Here is a 22,605-nt window from a genome sequence, read left to right as displayed (position 1 = left end):
AAATAAGGTAACACAGAGAATAATTCTGTTCTCTTGCACCTCATATCCATCCTTTATGGACCATTTCATGGCTGATACGTTCAAACCCCCCCTCTTCTGCCATCTGTTTCTGCTTTATCCCTATGAAGATTTTTTGCATGGTATCCGTATAAAGATTTTTGCATGGTAGTGAGAAATTCATGAAGAGATAACATATTTAGAAATTCTACAAGGAGTGGAAATTTTCCCTATCATAAATCTGCTTGATAATATAAAATGATAGAAAGAGATTTGATATTCTGATGGGTCTTTATCATCTCGCAGCCCCTGTCTATTACTGCATATTTCAGTTATCACTAATGAGACTATAGTATTTTAACAAGAGTGAATATTCCAAAAAAGGAGGCTGTGGTGAAAATGAGGAGCTTTTCTCGTAACTAAAGGAAGTAGGTAACCAACTTCTGAAATGTAAGTTTTCAAGCACTTAACAGAGAAATTTGGCATTAGTTTGTAGACATGCTTCACGAGTATATCTTTGACAATATATTAGTCTGAATTAAATGTTAATGTTTATACTAACACAGTCAAGAGAATAATTATCAAATAGACACATTCTTGCCTTAACTCAGTGGAGATAAGAAGACAATTGTATACAACTTTTTCTAAACCATGTTTAATATGTGCACCTACTTCTGATTTCACTTTAGTTTTCTGTTATGTATGAAACTGTCCAAATAATCCCCTTCACTTAATAGAGGCATATGATGGTGAAAACTCTTGAAGGTAGACTTGGTTCTTTCATTGTGGGAATGCAGCTCTAGTGAATGTAGTGAGTGTGCTGTTAGCAGAGAGAGAAATTACTGGGGGAGATGGGGAGAAGAAGCTAGAGACTATCTTGGAGTTCTTTGTCTCAACTAAGACTGCATAGGTGCCTAAGGGAGTGTTACTCATTTGAGAGCTACTCTAGAATAGCAACGAAGATGGAAGAATGTGTAAGAGATGAGCAGAAGTGATTCCCTAGTCATTTTTCCCTCCAGGTAGCTATATGATGAATATATTGTGCCTGGGAGACTACTTTAAGAGTTGGAGAGAGCTTTGTTGACCAGTATGAAATTGTGAACGATTTAAGAGAATGTGGCTCATTGGGAAAGTGAAGAGGTGCACTCCAGAATGGGTTTGGTTTAAACACAAATGCCGTTCTGACAGAAGAGAGTCTCACAGGAATGACATATCCCCCTGCTACTTGGAAGCACTTGTGCACTTTCACCTCCCCTGGGAGGAGGTGGACATAGCATACTGCTCCCAGTCTGGCACTCACCAGGGTTCAGAAACACCCAAGACCTGTGTTTCAGGGCCTGGCTGCTAGAGGCCTCTAGCTTGTCAACATGTGCCCTGCTGTTCTTTTTGTTGGGGTTACTCTGTGCATGCTTATGTGCCCATTTGCTAAGCCCTTTCTTAGAAAGATGGAAGAGGCTGTAAAGTGATCAACACTGGTGCTGCCATGGTTTGAAAAACAGGGCTAAAAGAAATGCAGTCCTGCACTAGCTTCAGAAATACTGCGTACACCCAGTTACTGTGACAAATCTTTACTATCGTGTGCTTCCTTGTTGGTTACTTAAAAAGTGTAAGTGATCTTGGAAGTTCCTGTGGAAAGAATTAACTCTCTTTTGTCTTCTCCTTTTTGAGACCAAGAGGATGTTGGTTGAAAAAATGGGTCGAGAAGCTGTGGAGCTAGGTCATGGTGAAGTGAATATCACAGGTGTAGAAGAGAATACCCTAATAGCCAGTCTGTGTGACCTCTTAGAAAGGATATGGAGCCATGGTCTGCAAGTCAAACAGGTGAGGAGCAAATATTCCTGTGTGTTGCAGAGTGCACTTCCCTAAAGTCACATTATGCTCTTCCTCTCTGTGCTTTCAGAGGATACCTTTTGTGTGTATATAGACATGTTAAAACACTTCTATCCCCCTCCAGCCTTTTTAATGTCAGTTACTGCCCCTTTGTCTGTCTCGACATTTTGCTCTGGGGTATGTGCAAGTGTACATGAGGATGTGTTCCACAGATGACTTCCTGAAAGACTGACTTTCTGTTTAACCTGGGGCTTTGGTTTGGTTTAGTTTCTGGGTTTTGGTGTTTTGTTTTTTTTTTTTTTAATAGGATGTTAAATAAAATGATTTCAGTGTTCTTAATACTTTCGTTAATGAAGTTGCATAGGCTAAAAGGGAGCATATGCTAAAGATGCTGTCAATGGGATATGGTATGGGGAATTTGTTTTCATGAAGGATAACTTAATTTTTAAGAGTAAAACCCTTGTTGTTTTGTTTCTTCCTGAATGATGTAGAGATTACAAGATCACTAGTTATAGGTCTTGTTTTTTGTATGAAATTAGTAATTGTTTGTCGTGCTTTTCTGTTTGGAGTCACTTATGGGACTAGATGGAGTTTGGAAGGCCTTTATCCTTTCTTCCTCCTTTGTACAAAGGAAGAGCAAGGACAGTGAGGATTATGACTTTTTTTAGAAGGATGTGCAGAATAAATGTACGGAATCCAGACAACTGTAACTCAGTATCTCTGTTCCTAGCACCCAAGTGCCAGTGTTTAAATCTGTTCTCCTTCAAACTATGTAGCAGTTCTCTATGTGAAGATTTATGATGTGATTCTCTCCCTTCCCTCTTGTATATCACTTAGGATAGAAGCTGTACTGCTTTCGTCTTAGAAGACAGAGCATCAGTATACTCTGCTTCAACTCAGATTTGGGCCTTTCAGACCACCAGGCGGCCAACCCTACATAAGGTTAATGCTTTGGATTGATTGCAGATGTTGGCAAACAGTGCTGAATGGTGGAATAGATAGAGTGGCGGAATATAATAGAGGCCTGATGGAGGAAGTGCAGTACATCTCATACTGTGATCCACAGTTTAAAAAAGAAAAAAAAAAAGGCACCACCAATTCTCTGTATGCTCTGGCCTTTATTAAATATGCAAAAGTCTGCTGTTTGTATACATTTATTTTATTTTATTTTTTGAGCTAAAGAAGACTCTTCTTTCTCAATTGACCATAGTGATGAGGATGGCTTTCTTTCCACCCCCTGCTTTTACCTCTTACCTGCTGATAAACCCTGATAGTCCTACATTAGCTACGTACTGATTCTTCCATGTGCAAAGTGAATCCACACCTTCCTTTGCTCAGAGCAATGCAGGAGAGTTGTCATATGTAGGATCTAATAACTGAAGTAGTCTGAACTTTCAGAAGGCCTTGGTTATTCCCTTGCCCTTTCTCTGTCCCTCTGCTTTCCTTAGGCTATCTTCCCTTCCTCTGTAGATACAGCTTGCATCATTATTGCTATTTGAAGTTAAAGGAAGGTAACATGATGGTAAAGGAAGTGGGCAGATACAAACTGCATGAGTTCTTACATTCATCATGATTGTTGACATCTATTTGCTGCAGGATCCTTTGTTTGCTGCTTTATGTGATCTGCTGCAGTTGTTCTTGTCATAACAGCTAGTTGCTGAACACCAGACTGTGTGTGCATGTGTGTGTTTGAGAGAAATGACATTTTGGATGTGACTCTTCCCTGGTTGATATTTTTCATGCTCTCTTTTTATGTTTTTGTAAGACTTGCAATTTTGGCTTTCCGTGTTGGATCTGTCAGGTACACGCATGAGGCATTGAGCTTCTCTGGATTTTTTTAATAGCTTTATCACTGAATGCATATGTTGAATAGATTTCTGTCAACACAGATGTTGCAGACACTCTAGGCTTTATCTTCTGGAGGCATACGACTTCTGGAATAATCCCTCATGGTCATTAGTTTTTTGTCAACTGTTGTGAGGTATAGGGTTGAAGTGTTTGGAGATTTTTAAAGATAGTTTAAAAAAAACATATTTCAGAGTTGAACCATAATTACTGCACCTCTAGGAAGGCACTTATATGATTTTTGATGACATTGGTAGTGCTGAATTGATAAGTGTTGCTTTACAGTCATGGTTTTTTTCTGCACAAAGTTGTAAATAAAAATACGGCTTTATAATGACTGCTTTTCTGAAATGCAGAATTGCTAGATCTTTACTGGGATTTCAAGTTAATATAGTAATTGAGGAAGATGATAAGTAATACTGATTAATTTCCTCTGTAAGTAATTCCAATTAATGTGCTGGAGAGCCCCTGTTCAATTACTGCTGCCTTTCTGTGGCTTTGCAAGCTTTTGATTTCTCATGCAGAATATTTTAAGATGAATCCAAGAATCTTTTTAGTTTGTAAGCGAAAGATTTCCTCACACTCTGCTTTAAGCCACCAGAGGTTTAAGAAAGCAACGTTATGAGCAAGGTGCACCTTTTAACATCATTTGACAGATTTATCTTGGCCTAAATACTACATCCCAAATTTTAACTTCTAAGTTCATTTTATAATGTGTAGAGCTGGAGTATTCTTGCTGATAAGCTTTCATTGTCCTGCTTGTGTTTTGGGTTGTCTTAACTGTGTGTCTGATTATCCAAGTCCTTTGCCTGATGAAATTGAAGGGGATCTTTTGATCAGCGTGCATCTGTAGCCCTGAATTACCCTGAAGGGAAAAGATGCACAAGACTTGGTCTGGGCATAAGATGGTTTACTCAGGTTGACTCTGTTTCTCTTGTCATTTCACTACTGGAGAGGCAGGGAGGGAAAGACACATAGTACAGGTTACAGCCTCAGACTTAGAACTCTACTCGCACATAGTGTTTTACAAGCGTTTAAATGTTTTCTTGTCATGTTAATAAACTATGAGGAATGAAGTTCAATTGACTTTTTCCTGTTAAGAGAATCATTAGATCACAGCAGTCTGACTCTTGCTTTTCTTTCTCAACCTCTTTACAGCTGCTGAGCACCTCCAACTTGTGTCTCATTTTTGCTTTTTATTGATGACTTTATAGGGAGACATATATTTAAAGCAAGTTTTGGTTATGGCTGAATCTTTCAATGATGATTTAAACTTTTTTTTTTCAATTCAGCTGATAGTGATTTCTTTTAACTAATTATATTTTTTTCAATTTTAGGGAAAGTCTGCTTTGTGGTCTCATCTGTTACACTATCTAGAAAACAGACAGAGAAAAGCTACATCGGGCAGCTTCAGTACCTCAGGTAAGATTGGCTTCCACTGGAAGAACATAAAAACTGTGCAGATTTGCACCATGCAGAGGTTGTTTCCTTGGAAATATCCTTTACTTGGTATAACTGACTCAAGTATTCTGTCTGCTACAGAATTAATATGGACCTGGTGTATTGTCTCAATATATTCTGTGAAGAATAAACTTGTCTGGATTGAGCCCACTACTGCAGTAGTCAGAAACCAGAAATATCTGATGTTTCAAAGATCGGCTTTAAAATTGATTGCTCCAATACACCATCCTCCACGTGACACATAGTCACTGCATGACTGGCAAAGCATGTTATGTTATGGATGGGCGTGGAAAACAAGTATAAGCATATAAAATTGTGCTGTACAACCTGAAGTTTTGCATTCTCGCTTGAAAAAACAACTGAACAGTAGACTTATTCTTTAAAACACATTTAAAAAAATACAAAAAACACTGAACATATTTTAATTTTTGTTGTATCAAGTGTTGCAGTAAAAGTGATATTGCATGTAAGATCCACTATAATATGTTTCTAAGGTTATTAATGTAACTTTTAAGCAGTATTTCTCGTGTCAGTTGGGGGCGTAGGGTATAACTTTGGAGAGGACAATGGGTTTAGGGAAGGTCGTGGGTGCTTGGTGTTTTTTTTTTTTTCCATAAAGTTGCTGTAGGTAAAGAGCTGAGCGTTACTAACGTGCACAAGGTCCTGTAAGCAATCAAAAACAAAGGTTTGGAAGGTATTAAGGTCTCCTGAATGTCACTTGGACCATAGTGGTTTTGCTTATCAAACTGAAGTTACAATCGGTTTTATACTTTCTAATTTAGGATTGAGGATGGGGACTGTATTTAATATACAGCTTGATTTTAGAGTGGAATTTGAAAGAGAAGAGTAATAATATCTCTTAAAAAAACCCAAAATGCTATTTTAAAAAGCAGTGGTGTTATGGAAGTGTTCAAAGTGGTAGTTTAGTTAAGCATGTGATGTGTGGTGTACTGAGTAAAACATGTTGAATGCTTTTATGGTGTCAACAGTGCCAGTCACTTTTACTATGCAGGAAGAAAATAGGGTAGTCTTTAGAAAATAATACTTGATTAGTAGATATCTTAAGCCATTTGATGTCTTACCAATATCAGCTGAATCTAGGCTTGTTATTGTGTTAATACTCAGTGTATGTTGATCTGCATAACCATCTGTGTAGCACATTAGATTTTCATGTCATTTGAAGTAGAAATATGCCATAATATCTTCACAAAGCAATGAGTCACCAATAACGCGAGAGTACAAGTTGGTGTTAATTCACCTTCTTTTTTTATAGTGATTTTAAAATCTTTATATGGATTATTAGTAACAACAAATTATGTTCTTCTAATCTAGGAATACTTCTTGATTCAGAAAGGAGAAAGTCCGATACCAGTCCAGCCATGTCACCTCTTAGAATCTCTCTCATCCAGGATATGAGGTAAGTTTAAACTATTAAAACCAACAGAGAAAGCCCATGAGATTTGCATACTTGTTTCTGTGTATAACGTGTACCACACAGAAAAGTCTGTGTTTCAAACAGCAGGAGGAGGATATGGGGAAGGAACCTACTGAACTGGGTTAAAGTGTATAGTGCAGCTTTTTCATTGACCTTTACAGAAACAAGTGTCATACTGAGGAGATTTTATATTGTCACAGCTACTAGCTTATAGAAATGCCCTGACACAGTTTTCATCTTTTTCAAGTATTCTGTAAAGTTTAATTTCCACAGAGATGCGGGTGTAGTGTATGTGTTTTCCCAGTCATTGCCAAATTGATTGTGTAGCTCTAAGCTCATTCTTGCTTCTCAGTCAAGAAAGCAGTTTAAAGAACTTGTTTGATATTAAGAATGGGTTTGTCTAATATTGAGTACTGTAGTGTGAGTAAAACTATAGTATCTGCTCAATGCCTTCTTTTCAGTACAGAAAAAACAATATGCAAAACTTATAAATTAGTTTTGGAAGGATTTTTCTTTCCTCTTTTTTCCTTACTGACATCTAATTTTTTCAGTAGGGAGGAGTGAATTGAGGATTTTCTATGGACATGCTTGTCCTTTTAAAATACACCCTTTATGTCTTGTATGCTAGAAAAGCTACTACTGAACGTGCAAAGACAGTATTTAATTTTCCAAAGCACTCAGCCATAAATATTGCAGTGTTAAGGTCCAGAATGATTCTTGAATCATGTGAGGCAATGGGCCTGGCTTAGAATTTTGTAAATAGGGCACTGCATTGCAGATATTTCCTTTTCAGGCTCCTATTCTTTGTGAGCTAGATATGCAAAGAATTTAGATAGTGCTGAATATTGCGGTGATCATGTCTCTTTTTCCGGTAGTTTGCCTGATATTTTGCATTCTTGGCAAAATTTCTTCTTCAGCCTAACTTGCTGCAAAAGAACTGTCATGCTTTGAAAATACTGGACAGTGTCCTTATATTTTCTTTTATTTTCTTTTTTTTCCCAGGCATATCCAGAACATTAGTGAGATCAAAACAGATGTTGGCAAGGCCAGAGCCTGGGTTCGTCTCTCTATGGAAAAGAAGTTGCTCTCTAGGCATCTAAAACAGCTGCTTTCAGATCATGAACTCACAAAGTAAGGTGGTTTATCTTGGGCAAAGCTTTTTAAAAATTAAACTTGTTTAGTTGTTTGACTTCAAAAACCCGGAAGTGTCTTCTTCCATCTGCTTAGCAGTGTGCAAAAGGAGTAGAACAAACTACCCTTCCAAATGTCTACAAGCTATTTGGGAATTATGATTCAGTGCTGGGGTTCTTCCGATACAGGATCAGTCCTGTCAGTGTAGACTGTCTGCAACTTCGTGAAATCTTAGAAAATTACTAGGAATTAAATGAAGTGGGGTGTAAGTCCAAATACCACTACTTTGCTGAGTCAAGCTTTTTATCTTGGCCCCCTTTCTATAACTGTGGGATATTTTGTTTTCCTTGGATTGTTTGTGTATTTTCACATTGCATGGCAAAGTGTGGCTTAGGTCCTGGTTGCAGTTCTGTCAGAATATGAAGAATGTAGAGGCACATCCAGTTGTGCTTCTGTGGTTCTGGTTAGTGTCACCCAAAGTGACTGTTCCTTAGCTTCTCACTTCTGTCTCCAAATCTGAGACATTCTTGTAGCTCCTTTCAGTGCTGTGTAAAATAATGTAGATAAAGCACACCAGAGGTTGATTTTAAAAGAGCAGATGAATGCTGTACGTGCAGTACTGTGAAGGTGACTAGGAAGGCTGTGGTGATCAGTTTTTGCATGTCTCTTCAGGGCAGTAAGCTCAAGATGAGATCTGGTAATCTTTTGAAGTCTTCCGTCTAAATCTTTTAGAGCAAGATTGTCCACGTCTCTAGATCAAAGTGACAGTGTCTCAGCTTTGTTTATGCTCTCCTACACAGTAATGGTTTTGCATTTATAGATTGCTTAAGAACATAAGGTGAATTGCTTTCGTAATAGTCAAACATCTGCTATTTCGATCCATTTTTTGTTTTTATTACTTCTAAACATTTCAAAATACATGACTTTCAATTCCTTCTATATGAAGTTATAAAAAAATTTATGAAAAGACCCAAACATTGAGACCCAAAACACTGTTTAAAGAGTAATTGTACTATAGGAAGAAAATGGGAGAAGTCTATAAAGTGTGAGGGGGAGGGGGATGTGAGTGAAAACTGAAGACTTGAGCCTGTAGAGAGTTCCAAATACAGCTGGCTTAAACTCTGTCAAAAGTACTCTGTGCTAGTGCTTCTTGTAAGTATGCATCTTGAAGGACAAAAGGAGAAATGCTCAGCACAAGGACCTATTTACTTGTTGATGTCCAGAGCACATGTACGTTATATTATCATTGTAAACATAAATAGTTTTTTGTGCATAGTTGCACAAATCAGAGTACAGGCCATATTTAATACTAATTGTTTCAGGAGTAACAATTTGAGGTTTATTTAGTATAACCTGTGCAGAAAAAAAATGTATTGCTGATAAGGCTGGATGTACTGTTTACTGTGTGGAAATTAAAGGTTCTCTTCTATGGGCCCTAGTAATTGTCATTAGCTTTAATTGAAGACTTCTTTCTGGAGACAGCTTAACCTATGGTGTCTATTCTTCCTTTCCTTTCCTCCCACTCACACCACCTTCTAAGAAATGTCTTCCCTCGCCCAATGCCCCCCAAACCCCAACTGCTAATTATTTGAGATCTGCCTTGTATTGAGTTGTATTGGACTTTCTGGTGAAGCTATGGCCTTCCAACAGCGAGCAAGGAAAAGCTGAAGGATGGAGTGAGGACAGCTAATAAATCTACCTATCTCTCTAAATTAAGGTTAAGCCTCTCCAGTGAAGCCAACAGCCCAGATCAGGTTAAATTTAACAGTGCTTGTCCCATGCAGAGCAAATGCTGTGAGAGGACTTTCCACACACTACCACACTCCATTCACCCACCAAAAAAAGAAAAAACCCCAAGTCTCTTAACATCTGGCCAATGCACTGCTCATCTATCAGACAGATTCTGATTCTCTAGAACAGAGTGAGACAGATGTTTAATATGTTGAAAATGAAAGTGACAAGCAAAGGAGCAACTTGCATAGGAATGACATCAATTCTTTGTAATCCTGTGTGCTTTGTGCTGCATATTGGATATCCTACTTAAAGAAAGGTGTTCTAGGCAGCATGGATTTAAAGTATGCTCTGTTTGTTTTTAGAGGAAGCAGTGCCAAGTTCAGTGAGGTGCTAAAAGTGATTGTGCAACTTCTGCCATTTTACAGTTAACATGATTGTGTGGTGTTCCTTTTTTGAAGCACCTGTTAGATATTTTAATTAACCCATTCTCTTCGCTTGGCATTTGCTAAAAAATACAAGAAAACTGAAACATGTTTGGTTTCTTTCTAGTCTTCAAAGGGACTAGAGTTGGGGAAGTGAAGGAAATCACATAGCTTCACTCCGCTGAAACCTTATGTGCACAAGTAAACTGAGAAATCTTACACTTCAAAATGGCAGGACAGCACATACCCTTGTGGACAGGCTAGCTAAACATATGGTTCAGATTGTTCAAATGAAACATGGACACAGTCACCCGTGAGACCTTTGTGGGTTTGCTGCTCTTGTGACTACAGGCAGGTTCTGTTGATTTAAGGCTCAGTATCTTTATTTTCATTGAACATTTCCTGTCAACCTCTGGTGTTACTTTTAAGTGAGAATATGTGTGTGTGTTAATCTTCATCATTGATTTGTTTTGCAAATTTCTGGCTTGTGAGTCACTTGCTGACTTTTTTTTTGTAATTGATATCTGAAATTAAGGGGAGTTGTCAGGATGCCCTCCTGGCAGTAACAACCTATCCATGGCTGTGTCAGCTTTTCTAATACCTAATTCATGCATTCATGATGTTTTGAATATTCCTCTAACATCTTGGCATACTCTTCTTTTATGATTATTCACCAACTCTGGTATTATTTACTGATTGCATAATTAACAAAAATAGTCGTGATTGCTACATACAAGTGAGTAAGAGTATTTGCCAGTCAAAATTTGCACTTGAAAATGTTGAGGTTGTAAATTCTTTTCAAAGTTTCTCAGTTGCAAGTTTTGCAGTGTTAAATTCCCTAATGCGTTTGAGTAATTTCAGTAAGTATATAAGATTTTTTCCGTTTACAGTGCATTCCTCTACCTAGGCATTAATGTCTCCACTAGTGAGAGAAGGCTACCGAACAGCATCTTTTGATATTTCCGCTTAAAAGAAATTGAAGTTCTGTGTGGTGTTGCAGTCCTAGCAAAGAGTTTGCAACTCTGTAAAAGGGAACAGTAGGACTTTAGGCCACCTTTGCATGCTTATGATTCTGGTTATGTCAGGAGCGGTGTACTGTCAACACTGAAGCTATTCCTTAGCTTACTGTGTGGGTTGTTGTAGGCCCTGGGTTATCACCTATAACCTAATACAAGCAGATAGCCCCAGTGTTTGCCCTAGTGTCCTTTGAAAACAGCCTTCTGTCTCATGTCATGTGCTGGAAGTCTCTGTCATGGCACTGTGTGCTCAGAAGTAACTTAAGAAGACTCTCTTTACTTCAGCTCTGTCATTTTACATGACCAGAAGAAGTCAGAGAATTTTTTTCCAAGAAAGTACAAAAGTCCTTTTTCCGTCTTTTGGGGTGGTTTTAGGTGGGAGACGACCATTAGTCCACCCCAAACCTTGCTTTCAAGGGGTAGAAAATAGTGTGAAGTATTGGACTGATGCACTTGGGAGACTTCAGACTTGCAGAGTGTTGACGTATCTTGGCACATTAAACACTGTTGGCTCTACCAGTATCACCTGTCATTTGTATTTGCTTGCATGTTCTTCATAGTTTACCTAATAAATATGCACAATAGGAAACATTTCACTGAAAGCATCTTGTTACTATGACAGATTATTTGTTTTGCTTTGACAGAAAACTCTACAAGCGTTATGCGTTCCTCCGCTGTGATGATGAGAAAGAACAATTCTTGTATCATCTCCTGTCATTCAATGCTGTTGATTACTTTTGCTTTACCAATGTTTTCACAACAATCTGTAAGTATTTGCTTTCCCTGGAACTCTGATTTCCAAATTTGGTTGAGTCCTTATCCAAAATTCTGAACAGCTCTGAGCAGCATGCCTTAACGTAGTTGTTCTGCTTTCGTCCTGGTATCCATCTGTGTATGCTGTATCACTGTTTCTGTGGTCCTCCCTGGTGGGCAGTAGTGTGTGTCTCTGTGTCGCTAAAGGCTTTTGTTTCTAACTTGGTAAAACACACAGCTTTAATCCTTTTAGCTGGGGGAGAGCGCTCAACAGAAAATTTTGTGGTGGGCTTGTTTGCATCATACTAAACAAGAACAGTATGGATTGTTCGTTATCAAGGTAAGAATATTAACACATGCTAGGAATTTAAAAGGAAACAAAAAAACTTTCTCCTTTTTGTGCTCAGTCTACTTTGCCACATGTCTGTCTCTGAGTTTGGGGTAACAATGAAATGCCCATTGAGGGCTGCATCAGAACTCTGCAACGTGTTGAAGTACCTTTCTGTTTGTTTTCTTTTTTTTTTTTTTAAAAAAAATGCCGTAGAACAACTTTTAACCTGTTGTTGCTGATGCTTAAATGCGTTACAGAGCTCTCATGCCTTTGTGTGCATGCTGCCACAGGACCTCACTAGTAAGGCAGAATAAGGAAAGACTTTAGCAAGGCTTATAAAATTGGGGGTGGGGGTGTGGGAAAGGACCTCTCTGGCCCCATGGTAGGAGCTACCCTTGATGGTACGTTATGATCCGTATTTGTGTGCATGAAAGACAAAGCAAGCAGACAGCTAAGCAGAATAGTTTTTCGTCTTGAGGTGGGCAAGGTCTGGACAAAGCTAAAATCTGGTCTGCTGGATGCACTTAAATTGTCACTTACTTTAAGACTATCAGCACAGAAAATAAAAAAGGAAACATTTTAATTCATTCTTAAATACTGTAAGCATCAAGCTTTTAAGAAAATCCAACCACCAAATGCTTTCTTGAGGGCGCTGACAGCTGAGCAGACATTGAGGAAGAAATGTATTAAATGCCTCAGCTGAAAAGCCCTAACTGTAATCCGTTTATACTCTATAAAAGAAGGGCAGTTCGCCAAGAAACATGATGACCATTCAGATAATTGGATTTTGTTATAAAAGCTTGGTTAATAGGGGGCTGTGCATGAGATGCTTGGCAATTGAAGAGCACATGCATTTCCTCAGGAACACACGCCTCCTGAGTCAGAGAAGGGGCTGTAACTCAGGTGATACTATGTTGAATTAGTCACTGGTAAACTCGGGGACTAGAAAGCGTTTAAATGTGTGGTGCCAGTTAGAGGGGAAAAAAGTTGTTCGTTCTTTTCAAAATCAAGAAATCTTACAGTTAGCATAACTAAGAGCAACATGGTACAGGGAAACTTGCATCATTATAATGTATTTCCACTGAATTTATTCAGCCACAGTAGTGAATGCTGCTGCAAGCAAGCCCTGCAAGCAAAGGGTTCAGTTAGTAATCGAATGGGAATTGGTATTAGTTATGTAGTGTGCAGATGTGTATGCACAAAAGCAGACAGTTAGGAGTTGAGCGTTGAGTTGCGTGCTGAGCTACAACGTAGTCCTGGATACATGACTATTCTGTCTTTACTTCCTTGTCTCTAAGCTAGGGACGAGTAACCATCTTCATGGCACGTTTTGAGCCTGGTAAATGAAAAATTATTATACCCATGTGAAGACATTATTCCATCCATATTTCTTTTCTCACTTGACAGTGTTTTGGTATCAGCTCTGCTTCTTAATGACTGCTATGTGTACACTTCCTGATGGTCAGCCATTGCTTGATGTGCAAGTGTTAGCATGATTAAGTAGCAGCTCTGATGTTATTTCAGCATTTCATGGTACTGCAGTATTATTTTATGACTTACCTTTTTGCCCTCTCTTCATTAAAAAGGTTACATAATTATCCATCCTCGTTTTTTGAAGTGTTGTTTCTTCTTGTGTTTGCAGTGATACCATACCATATATTGATTGTTCCTAGCAAGAAACTTGGTGGCTCAATGTTTACAGCCAATCCTTGGATCTGTATCTCGGGAGAACTGGGTGAGACAGGAGTCCTGCAGATTCCCAGAAACCTATTAGAAATGACTTTTGAGGTTTGTATTAGTTGATACAAAAAGTACTTTGGATGTTCTGGTTTTTTCAGTGTTAAATTCTCCCCGTGCTGTACCATCTTGCCATACGTTTCATATCTTTAGTCTATGTGGTTAGTCACAAACACTTCCTGTACATAACAAATTTAATCTATATTTGATAACATGCAGAGCAAAATGACTGACAAATCTGTAGTGCAAGGGTGGACAAGACTGTCTTTATATTACAACTTGGTGCTATAATGGTGGGAGGTGTCATATCCTCTTCTATTGGAAACAAAGAAGTTATTCTGCTCTGATTTTTGTGTGTTGCACACATTGGGTAAAATTTAATTGAAAAATCTAGCTCAACTGATGTTCTCTCTGGTGATCAAAATAGTATTTAATAAAACAAAGCAAACAAAAACAAATAAAGCAACCTACCCCTAAAAAGCCCAATCAAGAATCAATCATGCAGTCAGAAAAGGAGAACCACGTTTCTGATTCCCTGTCTGAGCATGTTCTCTGGTAGTTTACTCCTCCAACATGCTACTGTCTTTCAGTTTACTCTGACAAACTCTTTGTTTAATTTGCAGTGCCAGAACCTGGGAAAACTGACCACAGTGCAAATAGGACATGATAATTCAGGGCTGTATGCCAAGTGGCTAGTGGAATATGTTATGGTCAGAAATGAAATAACAGGGCATACTTACAAGTAAGTATCATCTTGACATTTCATGTTAGGTAAGTAGAATTTCTACAGGGAGCTGGCACAGTAGGGCTTGTTTGATTAGAAAGGTCTTATCTCCTGGGACTCTGTGTCTACAGTTGCTGCTACCTGAAGGCATAGAAAGATTGTTTGGCTTCTAGCATTAAACAAATTGTGATTCTTGCAAAATTAAACAGAGTTTTCAGTTTGCAGATGCTCATGCCTAGCCTCAGAACGTTGGTGGAGAAGTTGAATTGGCTGTTGTACATCTTAAAAATAATTTGCCTTGAGCCCAAGGAAGAAACAGCAAGTTAGAGCTTGCTGCTTACCAAATATGCATGGTATTTTATATTAAGATGGAGTGCTGTAGGTGTTACAGAGAGACCTTTGGACACAAGCTAGAACACAAGGACTTAGGAATGTTAGAAACCTCTGTTTGTGTAGTGAAAGTAAAGGAATGAGATTTACAGTAAGAATTAAATTTATTTGTTAGGTACACTATAGTTTGATGTCCTATCCTTTGTTTAGAGAAACTGTCAGGCTCATGTTGATAACAAATTGGCTGGTAAGTCCACTCAGTTCTTCATACCAGTTTGTTTGTAATTAAATGGAGAGGCAAGATGCTATTTTTGGATGCTGTTCAGTTTTCTGATTAAACTGATGTCAACGTTGGTTCATAGAACGTGATAATGAGCAAGTGAGCATGTGTGCTTTCTAGTGTCTGATTTAATATCCCAATTTCAATAGATGTATTGGTATTTTGACGTTTAAGTATATGTTGGGTTTTTTTTTGTGGCTATATAACGTGTTCAATGAAAGCATAGGTGTATTTCACCACCCATCTATATTGTGTAGTGGGTCTTCCCCTTCTACCTCTTGTTCCTCGGCAGCCTTCAAATCATGTGCGACATATAGGACACAAGACAAAATCTGCTACTGTTTGCTTTGTGGATCATCTACTGTGACATTTAGCACAAACTTGGAACCAAAAGTCTGTTTTACTTTTGCTCCCTCTGCTGGCAAAAGCCAAACCAAAGACTTTGTTGTTGCTAGATGAGTGGAGTATTTCTAAGTACTATACTAGCAGAATTTGGGTTTTATGCAACTGCAGTTGAAAGTCTTTGACATGAAATTGAATCTAGGTTGAAGGACTTGATGCATATATCTCCTTTATGTTCTTAGGTTTCCCTGTGGAAGGTGGCTTGGAAAGGGAATGGATGATGGCAGCTTAGAGAGGATCCTGGTGGGAGAGTTGCTGACTTCCAACACTGAGGTTGATGAGCGGCAGTGCCGAACCCCTCCTTTGCAGCAGTCACCAAGCATGATCAGAAGATTTGTCACTATATCGCCAAACAATAAGCCAAGTGAGTGGTGTGGGATGTCTTGTCTTGTACTGTTCTGCATCATCGCCTGAGGAGAGCTGCTTGTAAACAGAACTGTAGATTTTCTTGTATTTTAGAACTGTAGCTTGGAGTGGACCTGTGAAGCTCACTTAACCCAACCCCCTGCCCGAAGTCCAGTTAACTTCCTAATTACAATCCTGAGCAACCTGTTCTATCTACTCAAGTTTTGAAAGTGTCCAAGGATGGAAGGAAGATGACTCTGGACTCCTGGTCCAGTGCTTAGCTGCCCTAGTGGTGTTTTCAGTATTCTTGTCCGTCATCTGTGGAATGAATGCTATGGAGGAAGGTAGAAATTTCCTGTCCTGTCTCTATCTGTCCTTCAGGGACAAAAAAAAGCTTGCTCGTGGTTTCTATTCCTGGACTTTAGTAGTTTTCTGTTGAGATTACTGTTCTGGGGTTGTCTTATTTGTGATAAATCAGGTGGTTACTTTGGTCCCAAGCATGCTTGAGTTTACAGTGAAACTGTCACAGGAAGTATTTCCAGGATGCCCAGATTTGGTGGTCCTAATCAAAGCATGGCTCCTTTTCTTAGCTTTGGGCCCTGGTCTGAAAATTCACATAATACGTAAAAACCCTTTCCACCTGTTGCTGTGGTGAAGCACCAGTGTGAACTTTGGTATAAAAACAAACCATCTCCATTTCTACCACCTCAACAACAAATAAAAGTAGAATTGGATTTCTGTTACCCACAGTGCAGCACCTTTTCACTAAAAGCGTAAGTTATACTGGTTCATGCTCCTTTTTCTGGTATGCCTTATCCCTCATGCACAGGTACAATTTCTAAAGCTGTTACAGAGTGACTGGATATATTTTTGTATTTTGCAGAGTTAAATACTGGTCAGATACAAGAAGCTATTGGTGAGGCTGTCAATGGTATTGTCAAGCACTTCCACAAGCCAGAGAAGGAGGTGAGAAGTTGTTGTCTCTGTAGTGGCACTCCTGTCTTAGAACTTTTGCTAGTAAGCATTGGAGAATATATAACAGAAATAACTGAACTGAATGAACAGCCATCTGTTTGAAAATTCCTTAAGTGGAGCAAAAATGAGATACTGAGACTATACTGTTGGAATAATACACCCTCAAGTATCTCACTTTTGCTACTGACTGGAGCATTCTGATAATTTAAGTGTTAACATTCTGGTATTGGAAATAATGTTATTAGTCAAATTCTGTTGGTTATTCTACCCGTACCACTGTCAAGAGTGTTGTCTCCTGTTTAGTTTGTTCTGGATTAACTGACATTTTACGTCTACATTGAGTACCGAGTAGATTTGTTTTACGCCTGTTTAGCATTATCTTTGCTACTGAAAACATGAAAACTTGTGGGCCATTAAAAAAAACAAAACAAACCAAAAGAAACCAAAAAGACCCACACCCAAACACCCACCCCCACTCTCTGGCAAGTGAAGCAGAAGTGCTTTTAAAGACTTTGGTACACTTCTATGTTATACATGTAGTCATCTTAACTGACACAGCAGTTATTTCGTGAAACAAATTTAAGAAGCGTGCCTCTGTCAAACCATCACAACCCAGCCCTCCTGAGCCAGAGTGGTGTAGAGTGGTGCTGGCTCCTGTATGAATATCTCTTGAAAGTCATTAATTTTTTTGCAAATAGGTCCTCCCGTTCCTTCTGCACCTATCTTTGCTAAGTTCAGTGTAGCATGGCAAATTCGTATACAGTATAACTCTGATCACATCTGCACAATAGTCTCAAGTGATCATGCACTGGTTTTGCAAAATAGAATTTACCATCCTATTCTAAAGAAGAATTTGGGTTTTTCTGAGGTTTAAAAATTGCATTAAATGTTGGTTTTGTTGATAAGCAAACAGTCTGAGGCACCTGCTACAATGGACCTGTGATCTTTATTACTTAGTAAAAGAGGAAAATATTTTCTTAATTTTCTGTACAGTGGTCATTATTATAGGTAAAACCTACTCGTAATCTTTATCTTGGCCTTTTTGTGGCTTCATTTGATGACAACGAGGCCCTGAGACTGCCGCCTTCAGCCTCATTCTTAGAGGTCAACACATTTTTGAATGCTTAGGACTTGCGAGAACTGGGCCATCCTGTCTGGAGCCACTGTTTGACAGTAGACTGTAACTTCGAGCATTTATCTATTTAAAAACTGATTTCAGTAACAGATGCGTGAGACACTTTTGTGTTCCAGACTTCTAAACTGAGATAATAAGGGTGTGCTTTCTGTGCATGCTTGGCAGAGAGGCAGTCTGACGCTGTTGCTGTGTGGAGAAGGTGGACTTGTTTCAGCTCTTGAGCAAGTGTTTCAGCATGGATTTAAATCACCGAGACTCTTCAAAAATGTCTTTATTTGGGACTTTTTAGGTAAGTGGGAGGAAGATATACCAGAGTGTCTTTGAAATATATCCATCCATGTTCCTTATCATTGCTACTGTGTCTCAGCTGGTGTGAACAGCATACTTCTTGGAGGCATCTTGGTGGCTGAATTGCCATAAGAGCTCTTCCTCCCTCATACTGTTGAGAGAAAGAGCATGTGTCTTTTGCCAAAGTTGATGCCATACTTAATACAGTAACTGGACTTTGTCCTTCTAGCAGTAATAGTGTAAAACAAACTTTCTTAGTGAGGAAGAATCATTTAAATAAGGTGGTGAATTGACATATGGTAACCTTGTTCTTAATTGAGCATAGTGAAAGCAATAAATCACACTTTAAAGAGGTTGAGTTGCTTTATAAAGCACAACAGATGGATCTGGTGCTATTGCTACTTACTGGATGTTTTATTAAAGGGGTTATAAGCATACATATTTCACATGGTGGTGTAGATTTTTGGACATACAGGTGAATAAATCAACTGAGCACACAAACACCTTTTAGAAAATGAATTATTTTTAATAGTGTTTGTGTGTTTTGAGTACGTACTTTGACATCGCTCTTCTCCTTATATCATCATTTTACTGTAGCATCTCAAAATTCAGTAGATGCCAGAACCTCTTTAGCACTGTTCAGAGGGAAGTGGAATCCCAGTTTTACACATGAGGAACACAGGCCTGAATCAAACAGAAAAACCAATGCCTAAATGTAGTCATTCAGGAAATTCATGGACGAGCTGTGAATCTAGGCCTTTCAACTTTAACTGTCCCGTCCATGATGCAGACACTCATGCTAATTTGCCAACAGTCTGATATGAGCATCAGATAGCCTTACAGATTTGTAAGCATGCTTATGGGGAAAGCTTTATACTGAGGTGGTATTAAATTTAATCATCTAAATTTGAAGGTCGTAGTGCCTAATTATTTTATTCCAAGCACAGGAGAATGATATTTCAGGTATTTTAGGACTGCTATATGCACTGATGAAACTTCACTATCTCCCACTATTCTTTTAAGAAAAAGCACAAACATACTATGAAACGCTTGAGCAGAATGAGATGGTCCCAGAGGAGAACTGGCAGACAAGGGCCAGGAATTTCTGTCGCTTTATCACTGCTATCAACAACACCCCTAGAAATATTGGGAAGGATGGCAAGTTTCAGATGCTGGTGTGTCTTGGAGCAAGGTACAAACAAACTTTATTATTGATGATATTGATATTATTATTGATCTCATTATTGATATTTTAATAAAATGAAAAGGATGTTGCATGTTAATATGATAAAGCCAAACAACTGCTGGGTTGTGCAGTTTGACTATTGCTTATACAGTTCTTTGCTGTAACTAAAGAAGGATCGAGTGAACCATGCCGTGACTGAGTTCTTAGGCATGTGAAGTGTGGGAAATCTGAGATGCAAAACTGAGTATCCCAAAGAGCTGAGCAGCTGAATTAAGAGAGAAAGGTAGTAGGGTGGTGTGAATAGCTTCCCTCATCTACAGCTAGCAAGGTCAGAAGATAGAAACAGAAAACCATCCATCAGTGAGGCCTGTCCAGTTAATGGCTGCGTGAATTCTTCACCCTCCACCTACTCATTGTAGGAGATGGGTGGGAGGGAAGTTGGGACCATCTGGAAGCCTCTTGACGCAAAGACAATGGAGCAGGTTAGTGACTTTGGGCCTGCTTGGGACTTCCAGGCCTCCTGGGAACCATGTCTTTTAGTTTGAGGGGTGGAAAGCCTAGAAACATATCTCTCATGGATGCTCCCTACTTCAATTCCACAGTTACTCCCCGCTGTCTTACAAAAATATGCAGAGAAGATGGTGGGTCTGTTTAGAAGGCAAAGAATAAAAATCATGTCAGTGAAAATGAGAAATTAACTTGGCTTTGTTTTTATTTCCAAATCGCAAATTGCCACTTTGTCAGAGACCACCTTTTGCATCATTGGATCGCCCTGCTTGCAGACTGCCCGATTACAGCACAGATGTATGAAGACATAGCCCTGATAAAGGATCATACTCTTGTGAATTCTTTGATTCGAGTGCTGCAGACCTTGCAGGAGTTCAACATTACGCTGGAGGCGTCTCTTGTCAAAGGAATCGATATTTGACCTCTTGTTCCCACAGGAAAAACTCTTTTAAAAAAAAAAAAGAAAAAAAAAGCAACAAGGAGTGAATCTCATTAGTATGCAAAGGTTCTGTCTGCCAGTACATTGTATCGTGAACTTGTTCATGGCCCTAAAATGCAACTTTGACTTTTCTTGAAGCAAGCTCCAAAAATAGTACAGGCAAATGGATAGAAGCTGTAAACTCAATGTAAAAAAGAGGATTTTGGTATAAATCTATTTTAGAGTTTATTTGCTGATTTGCTTTTTACACACTTTCATGTGAAAGAGATAGAGATGAGTATTGTGCAGCTTATTTTAAAGCTGCAGTATTTCCTTGCCATAGAAAATGTGCAGTGAGCCTTTCAGCATTCTGTGAACTTGCCTTCAGATATGCTGTGTGTCATAGACCCCAATGTATACGCTCCATTTCTGCTGAGAAGGTCATTCTATAGTTTTTAAACTAATATTTTATATATTAACATTATTACCAATGTTTGATTTTTAGCATATTGAGTCATGTTTTGCTGCAAGGGAACTACAAATATGATGTGTGCTTTTTTTTAATAACTCCAAAGCACTGATTTGTCAACAAATCATTATTTTCTTTATTTTTATTGTCAGTATTATTTTTAGTGAAATCCAGGAGACAGAACAGGGAAATGTGCAGAGATCAAAGTAATATTTTTCATATTGGTACGTAATTGCACAGAAAAATTAAGCGTGTTTTTTAACTGATATTTTTTATTTATTTAACCTATCATTGTGTTTTATAAGTTTGTCTTTTAAAAAAAAAATCTTCTATGATACAACTGGCTATATTATGTTGGAATTCAGAATTTACAGTGTAGCCCACTTAAATGAAAAACCTGGAATAATTGTTCATAACACAAAAAGGTTTCCACTTGAACCAGCCTTTTGAAGTTTGGTATATGGTTGCTGGTGGTAATTTTAACTGCTAATAGAGGGACATGAGTTCCTCAAATGTCAGATGACTAATTAAAGATGTTTATGCCCCCATGAAATAATAATGGTATACCTTACTAACAAATATAAGGATTTCTTAATTTTTCTGAAAAAACAGTGAGTAGTAAGGTGTTTTTCTTTTCCTTTTGAATGAATATATCTTGGGTCCTGTTGTCACAGTCTGCTTCATTTGGGATGCTTTTGTTTTTAACAGAGGAAGCTTTAGTCCACTTCTACAATAAAACACAAACATTTTAAAGGCTTAATTTATTGGAGATCTGGAACTTGGCAAATGCGTAAAGGCATCTCTGTTCATTTGAATCCTCTGATAAAAATCTCTTTGAAATATGTGACTTAAGAACAGGGTGATTTATCAGCATCACAAATTACTGTACAGAAAATCAGGGCTATGTATTTAAGAGGTCTCCACTGTATAAACTTATCTCAGTATTGTCTCTCTTTTGAGAAGCAGAGTCCAAGTTTTTCGGTTCATACAATGTTGTAGCACCTTTTCTTTACCTACAGCTTAGTCACATCTTGTGATAGTTTTATTTCCGTAATTTATAAGTATAGCACATGTATTAAATTTTTGACTATTTTTACTTTTGTCTTATTTATTTCATTATTAAACTGAGAAGTTCCTTTGTCACTACTGATCAGAGCAAGATTCTTTTTTGATTTCACAGCAGCATTAGCAAGATGCAAGGGCAGTGTCCAACCCGCTCCTCATGCTGGGTGGGTGTGAATTCTTTCACAGTCTGGAGCTTACAGGAGCATTTCAGAGAAGTATTTTGTGTGTGCAGGTTTGGTTTGGGTTTTTTTCCAGCTTTGGAAGAGCAAAAATAAAACGGATGTACTTTTATTCTAAGAATTTCATGTATTCAACTTAATATGTTGGGATAATCTTTATACGATTGCCCCAAATTGCTTGTTTATGTATTAATAATAGCAAAAAAAAAATAATTTTGCAGTACTTTTAGCTGTTTTTAAGGCCACTTTACTAGGCCTGTGTATTTCACAGGGCGTACGTCTACATAAGAAAAGAGGGTTGGATTAATTATTTTGACCTTAACAGATTAGTTGATACTCTTAAAACCATATCTTTCATAGTATGAAGTATGGATTGATTTTTATCTTGCATGAGGTAATTAACCCTGAATTAAGGTTCTCTTTTTCGTGCCTTTTTTTTTCTTTACACAAGTTGACCTAGTCATGATAGCTTTGGTTTACTGGCTTGCTTTGGTGTGAATCTTTTTGGCCTCATCGTGACAGTTAGTGATACCTGGGATGGACTCAGGCTGGGGTTTGCTCGTTCCCAAGTGCTGGGCTCTTTGGCTAGCACTGAGGCTAAAGCTGTGTG

General features: G+C 38.3%; 1 protein-coding gene across 1 annotated transcript in view; it reads left to right on the top strand.

Annotated features, from left to right (window-relative positions):
- The window catches only part of DENND5A (DENN/MADD domain containing 5A), a 49,172-nt gene extending 28,404 nt beyond the window's left edge, over positions 1 to 20,768 (top strand). Inside the window, exons 12-24 of the mRNA XM_009710166.1 lie at positions 1 to 7; positions 1,666 to 1,818; positions 5,010 to 5,094; positions 6,466 to 6,550; positions 7,571 to 7,699; positions 11,516 to 11,637; positions 13,598 to 13,743; positions 14,316 to 14,434; positions 15,611 to 15,792; positions 16,657 to 16,739; positions 18,049 to 18,172; positions 19,195 to 19,363; positions 20,102 to 20,768. The exon at positions 1 to 7 is cut by the window's left edge and continues 149 nt beyond it. Of these exons, the coding sequence (XP_009708468.1) occupies positions 1 to 7; positions 1,666 to 1,818; positions 5,010 to 5,094; positions 6,466 to 6,550; positions 7,571 to 7,699; positions 11,516 to 11,637; positions 13,598 to 13,743; positions 14,316 to 14,434; positions 15,611 to 15,792; positions 16,657 to 16,739; positions 18,049 to 18,172; positions 19,195 to 19,363; positions 20,102 to 20,285 (1,588 nt within the window). The 3' untranslated portion in view covers positions 20,286 to 20,768. The remainder of the gene's footprint in view (positions 8 to 1,665; positions 1,819 to 5,009; positions 5,095 to 6,465; positions 6,551 to 7,570; positions 7,700 to 11,515; positions 11,638 to 13,597; positions 13,744 to 14,315; positions 14,435 to 15,610; positions 15,793 to 16,656; positions 16,740 to 18,048; positions 18,173 to 19,194; positions 19,364 to 20,101) is intronic.
- Positions 20,769 to 22,605: the final 1,837 nt, after the last annotated feature.

The sequence above is a fragment of the Cariama cristata genome, unplaced genomic scaffold (genome assembly GCF_000690535.1).
Source record: "Cariama cristata isolate BGI_N322 unplaced genomic scaffold, ASM69053v1 scaffold3681, whole genome shotgun sequence".
Taxonomy (NCBI): Eukaryota; Metazoa; Chordata; class Aves; order Cariamiformes; family Cariamidae; genus Cariama; species Cariama cristata.
This window is presented reverse-complemented; position numbering and strand designations above follow the sequence as displayed.